This window comes from Danio rerio, chromosome 13 (genome assembly GCF_049306965.1).
Source record: "Danio rerio strain Tuebingen ecotype United States chromosome 13, GRCz12tu, whole genome shotgun sequence".
In the NCBI taxonomy this organism is placed as follows: Eukaryota; Metazoa; Chordata; class Actinopteri; order Cypriniformes; family Danionidae; genus Danio; species Danio rerio.
The window spans coordinates 55,912,501-55,920,000 of NC_133188.1; the positions used below are offsets into that span (position 1 = coordinate 55,912,501).

At 39.8% G+C, this 7,500-nt stretch overlaps 1 protein-coding gene across 1 annotated transcript in view; it reads right to left on the reverse strand.

Moving 5' to 3' along the window:
- The window catches only part of inpp5a (inositol polyphosphate-5-phosphatase A), a 211,780-nt gene that overhangs the window by 28,735 nt on the left and 175,545 nt on the right, over nt 1–7,500 (reverse strand). Inside the window, exon 12 of the mRNA XM_073920398.1 lies at nt 2,690–2,763. Coding sequence (XP_073776499.1) covers nt 2,690–2,763 — 74 coding nt within the window. The remainder of the gene's footprint in view (nt 1–2,689; nt 2,764–7,500) is intronic.

A 7,500-nucleotide genomic window follows, 5' to 3' on the forward strand; every position in this document is an offset into this window, starting at 1 on the left:
TATTAGCCACTTTAAGCTATTTTTTTTCGACTGTCTACAGAACAAACCATCGTTATACAATAACTTGCCTAATTACCCTAACCTACCTAGTTCACCTTATTAATCTAGTGAAGCCTTTAAATGTCACTTTAAGCTGTATAGAAGTGTCTTGAAAAATAAAGTAAAATATTATTTACTGTCATCATGACAAAGATAAAATAAATCAGTTATAAGAAATAAGTTTTTAAAACTATTATGCTTAGAAATGTGCTGAAACAATCTTCCCTCCATTAAACAGAAATTGGGGAAAAAATAAACAGGGGGCGAATAATTCTGACTTCAACTGTATATATTAGATGCATTAGAGGCATGTAAGGGGATATTTTTAAAAAAACTATGTTTTATGTATATTTTAAATGTATTTCCAATGTCATTATTAGGGATGTCCAGCTCTAATCACGTGATCAGAAATCAGGCCTGATCACGCAGTTTCAGACCTGATCGAAATCAGATGTTACCTCCCGATCAGGACTGGAATATATACAGTCAAAGTCAGAATTATTAGCCGCCCTGAATTATTCGCCCCCTGTTTATTATTTCCCCAACTTCTGTTTAACGGAGAGAAGATTCCTTCAACACATTTCTAATCATAATAGTGTTAATAACTCATCTCTAATAACTGATTTATTTTCTCTTTGTCATAATGACAGTAAATAATATTAGACTAGATATTCTTCAAGACACTTCTTTACAGCTTAAAGTGACATGTAAAGGCTTCACTAGGGTAATTAGGGTAACTAGGCAGGTTAGGGTTATTGTATAATGATGGTTTGTTCTGGAGACTATCGGAAAAAATATAGCTTAAAGGGGCAAATAATATTGACCTTAAAACTGTTTAAAAAATTAAGAACTGCTTTTATTCTAGCCAAAATAAAACAAATAAGACTTTCTCCAAAAGAAAAAACTTTATCAGACATACTGTGAACATTTCCTGAATCTGTTCAACATCATTTGGGAAATATTTAAAAAAGAAAAATTAATCAAAGGGGGGCGAATAATTCTGACTTCAACCATGTATATATATATATATATATATATATATATATATATATATATATATATATATATATATATATATATATATATATATATATATATATATATGTATATATATATATATATATATATATATATATATATATATATATATATATATATATATATATATATACTCATAATTTTTACCATAGCACATTTATAGTTATGAGATGACACAGAGTAAGACCTCTGCAGTCTGGAGGTATTATAAAGTTGGTGAGACTTTTTAGTGCCGTAGCAAACGTCCTTGATAAGAACAGAAACAGGCTCAAACCTGACAGGGTAGAGAAGTTAGTTTTTATAAGGTAAAGCAGACATTTGCTCTTGTGAAACTTACACTGTGATATAGTTAGGAGTGCAGTTCCTAAAAGCACATCACTGGCTTTGCAAACACTGAGACACTTTTGTTTTAATTTTGTTTACATGCCAGACAGGTATTTTATGCTGAGCTGCTGTTAGTTTTTATATTAGATTTACTGTTGCACTGAAGTCCAGAAGTGAAGAACTGGTGTTATTCATGAGTTGATTGTTGAAGCTTCATCACAGAAGTGCTCTTTCTGTTCACACAGTTGTTGAATGTTAAAATAAGGTGAATGAAATAAAATATAAGGATCATCCTGGATCTGTTTCTTCACTCTTCTTTATTTTTTTACATTTTTATGTATTATAGAGATATCGGATCGGGTATCATCAGATACTCAAAATCAAATGACTCAGATTCAAGGGCAAATAAACCTGATCGAGGCGTCCCTGGTTAATAATCTTCTCTAATTAAACTGCTCCACTTATTTATGATTCATCAGTAGTATAGTAATCATGTGTCCACTCTGTTCCTGAGATATCACAGTCAATCATTCAGTCACTCTTAAAAACATTAATATGACATGTGTGTTTACATCATCACATCTGAAGAGTTTATAAAGCATGGGCCTCGATCTTTTCTAAAGACTGCAGATATGTGCATCTGTCCTGAGCAGAGCGTGTGTGTGTGTGTCTGTGTGTGTGTGTTTGAGTTGACTGATCTTCTGTCCGCTCTTCTGCTATTTCTCAGTTTAGCGTGACTCTAGTAAGTCTGCACTAGTACATGTGCACTAGTTAGTGTGCTCGTGTGAGTGTGTGTGTCTCCAGCTCAGCGTTGGCGAGAGATGATCAAATTCCACACGTGTGTGTGTGAGCGCCGGACGTGTGAAGGGTCGTCACACACACTGAGCCTTTACAACATTCGCGCACACACACGGGCGTCAGTGCCGACAGCCTCAAACACACAAGCACACACACAATCGTCTGCCGACACACACTTCATGAACACCATCAGAACATTAGAAACAGTAGAGGAAACTATATGTGTGTGTGTGTGTGTGTGTCTGAGTGTATGTGAGTCCGTATAACTGTGTGTGTGTGTGTGTGTGTGTGTGTGTGTGTGTGTGTGATTGCATTTGCTTGACGGTGTGTGTATGAGTCTGTATAACTGTGTGTGTGTGTGATTGCATGTGTGTGACTGTGTATATATGTGATTGCATTTGCTTGACTGTGTGTGTGAGTTTGTATGTGTGTGTGTGTGCATGTATGTGTGTGTTTGAGTGCATGAGTGTGTGTTCAGTGATCTTCATACCTGGGAGGAAAGCAGATGTCCAGCTCATGCAGACGCTCCTTGAAGACGGACAGCTCTTTATCAAACTCTAAAAGCTGCACACACACACACACACACACACACACACACACACACACACACACACACACACACACACACACACACAGAGAGAGAGAGAGAGAGAGAGAGAACACAGTCAGTGCATGAAGAACACATCAACAACATTAGCTTATTAACATGTCACCACCCCCTCATTTGCATATCAACACTGATTCCTTGTTCAGCAACTTCCTGCTCTGTGCTGTAAACACAGCTATATTAGCCAATCACAACACAGACCTTTTGCATATGCGCAACTAATTTAAGCTAGTTATTAAAATGTTACAGTGGTCCTCAAAAGTATGCAAATTTAATCATATTAATAAAAACAACAATAATAATAATAATACTTTTATTAAACTATATTACTAATATTAACAACTTAATAAAATTAAAATTATATTATATTATTATATATTTATTTCCCAGACATGGGTTGCGGCTGGAAGGGCATCTGCTGTGTAAAAACTTGCTGGATAAGTTGGCAGTTCATTCTGCTGTGGCGACCCCCGATTAATAAAGGGACTAAGCTGACAAGAAAATGAATGAATGAATTTTATATTTAAACTCTTCGGCCACATTAGGTACACCTGTCCAACTGCTTGTTAACGCAGATTTCTAATCAGCCAATCACAGGGCAGCAGCTCACTGCATTTAGGCATGTAGGCATGGTCAAGATGATCTGCTGCAGGTCAGAGTGAGCATCAGAATGGGGAAGAAAGGGGATTTAAGAGACTTTGAACGTGGCATGGTTGTTGCTGCCAGACGGGCTGCTCTGAGTATTTCAGAAACTGCAGATCTATTGGGATTTTCACGCACAACCATCTCTAGGCTTTACAGAGAATGCTCCGACAAAGAGGAAATATCCAGTGAGCGGCAGTTCTGTGGGCACAAATGCCTTGTTGATGAGGCCAGAGGTCAGAGGAGAATGGCCAGACTGGTTCCAGCTGATAGAAAGCCTACCTGAGTATTGCTGCTGACCATGTCCATCCCTTTATGAGCACAGTGTCTCCATCTTCTGATGGCTACTTCCAGCAGGATAACGCAGCATGTCATAAAGCTCAATCATCTCAGACTGCTTTCTTGAACATGACGATGAGTTCACTGTACTCAAATGGCCTCCACAGTCACCAGAGCTCAATCCAATAGAGCAGCTTTGGGATGTGGTGGAACGGGAGATTGGCATCATGGATGTGCAGCCGACAAATCTGCAGCAACTGTGTGATGCTATCATGACAATATGGAGCAAAATCTCTGAGGAATATTTCCAGTAGCTTGATGAATCTCTGCCATGAAGGATTAAAGCAGTTCTGAAGACAAAAGGAGTCCAACCCCCGTACTAGTAGAGTGTACCTAATAAAGTGGCCGGTGAGTGTATATATATTTATAATAAACCAATCACAGCACAGGTCATTTGCACATTTCAGTCTATTTTAAAGTAAAAGGAAACATTCATTTTTATCTAAAACATGTTTTGAAATAATATGAATAAAACTGCAATAACTACCACTGATAACAATACTATTATAATGAATTATATTATTGTTATAAATTATTATTATTATATCTTTTATACATTTAAAAAATATATTAACTGACAATGATATATTGTTTCTAGTAAGTAAATAATATTATTATTCATTTGAATATTAAAATAATGTATTAATAAAGTGTGTGATTACAGTAATATCCTTCACTGATGGAGCAATGGTTACTACACAACACAAGTGTCACTGAGGTCAGCCAATCACAGAACAGCTCATTTACATATGCAGAAAAACATTATGAATAAATAAAAATAGAATGAGGTAATAACGGCACAGCATCTGATGTGTGTGTGTGTGTGTGTGTGTGTGTGTGTGTGTTCATCAATCATCTCCCAGCTGTCTTCTCTCTGTCGGACACACTCAGACTCTAAAGTCATTAATCAAACGGCGCAGAGTAATTAGCCAGTGTGTGTACACATTAATTATGAGGAGATCATCAACAGGTGGACATGACACCTTCATCACTGAGTGTGTGTGTGTGCATGTGTGTATGTGAGAGAGAGAGACAGACAACTACCAGCACTGAGTAATTAATCCACACACACACATCAATGAGAGCTGATCAGAGGTTGGTTAATTAACAAGCTGATTAATCCTGCCTCATATGCTGAGACTACAGAACCTGACTACAGAAGAGACTGACATCACACACACACACACACACACACACACGCACGCACGCACGCACGCACGCGCTCTGGTGGACGGACACACACACACACACACACACACACAAACATACTCAGACACACACACACACACACAAACACATACTCGCGCACACACGCGCTCACTTACTCAAACACACTCGTCCGAGTGTTTGCATGTATGTGTCTGAGTGTGCATGCATGTGTGTATCTAAGTGTGTGTGTTTACATAATGAGTGAGAGAGCATGTGTATTTGTATGTGTAAGTAAGCATGTGTGTGTGTGTGTGTTTGTGTGTGTGTGTATGTTTGAGAGAGTGTGTGTGTGTGTGTGTGTGTGTGTGTGTGTGTGTGTATGTGTTTGTGAGTATGTGTGTGTGTGTTTGTCTTTATGTGTATGTGTGTGTGTGAACATGTATGTGTGTGTGTGTGTTTAGGGGTGTGAGTGAGTGTGTGAGCATGTGTATGCGTGAGTAAGTGTGTGTGTGTTTCCAGTTGTGTGCACTTGAGAGTGCTTGTGGATGGATGCATGTTTCTGAGAGTGTGTGTGCGCGTGCATGTGTGTGCCTGAGAGTGTGTGTATGCATGTGTCTGACAGTGTATGTGTGTGTATGTGTGTGTCTGAGAGTGTGTGTATGTGTATACATCCGAGAGCATGTATGTGTGTGTGCACATTTCCGAGAGTTTGCATGTATGTATGTCTGTAAGTGTGTGCATGCATGCATGCATATATCCAAGTGTGTGTGTTTACATGTACGTATCAGAGTGTGTGTGTACTTCTGACTTGTCATAGTGTGTAAACACAACTCCTGCAATGAAAGCAAAGTGTGTGCGTGAGTGTGTGCAAAACTCAGATTAAATGACCTTTCACCTGTGCTCTTATAGATGGCCTTTAATGGCCGCAGCTGTAGTCGCAGCTTTAACTTGACCACACATACATAAATCAGTGCACAGTTACACACACACACACACACACACACACACACACACACACACACACCGCTGATTTAGCACGGCCAGGGTTTATTGGTGAAATGGTGATTGTGAGATTGTTTGTTTTATTTATTTGGTTGCGCACTCTCCTTTACACACACACACACACACATACAAACACACATATATACACACACACACACACACACACACTCAAGGTCACGGTGCTGACGGATCGGGCTGTGGATGTGCGGCCAATGAGACGCTTTTACTGCGGACCCTCCAGAGCCGCAAATCATCCACAATAACTGACCTGCAGTGTGAGATTCAGCAGAGCCATCAATTACACACACACACACACACACATGCTTACTCACATACACAGAAACACACACACACACACACACAGATACATGCATACACACTCTCAAAATTACACACACACTCTCAGACACACGCAGGTGCACAGAAAGTCACACACACAGACACTCAGATACATGCATACACACTCAGAAACACACACACACACTCTCTTAGATACATGCAGGCGCACAGACAATCTCAGAAACACACATACACACTCAGATGCATGCATACACACTCTCAGAAACACACAGGCTCACAGACAAGCTCAGAAACACACACTCTCAGATACACGCCCATACACATTCTCAGACACCCACACACACACTTAGATACATGCATACACACTCTCAGAAATGCACACACACACACAATGCAGATGTGAGTACGTGTGTGTATGAGTATGTGTGCTTTTAAGTGTGCGTGTGTATGATTGTGTGTATGTATAAGTGTGTGTGTATACAGGGGCATATCTCACACACACATACACACACTTGTGTACTGTCACACACACACGCAAACTTGTGTACTCTGTCTCACACACACACACACACACACACACACACACACACACACACACACACACACACACACACACACACACACACACACACACACACACACACACAGAGTGTAATCTGCTGAATCCTCCTCTGAGCTCTTCATCGTGCGCTCCTGACAGCGCTCTGGATAATTAATGATGTATTTTGGATGCCTCTATCGACTGAACACACACACGCACACACACACACACACACGCACGCACACACAAACACACACACACATTCATCACAGCAGAAGTCAATAGGCTGGACGTCTTCAATCATGTCCTGAGCAATGATTACTGCGCTCAAAATACTGCAATTATTTCACTGAGCTGCCCAGAATTTAATTTCTGTCAGCCGCTGCGACTCCAACACCTGATGAAGGATGAGGAGTGTGTGTGTGTGTATGTGTGTGTGTTTGAGCAGACCGTGACCATCAGATTATCTCTCGAGCAATCCTGACATCCATCACACACACACACACACACACACACACACACTTAAACATACACACACGCACACACGCACACACACTGATCCGCTTAATGACTGCAGATCCTTCACGCTCCTGTTAATGATCCTCCTGCTAAATTAGTTGGACAACAATCCTCAATCCCGTCACACACGCAGATTACACACTCACTCCTGCACGTATGCTCACAAACAATAATAAACTAACTTAGAACTCTTAATTAGGGC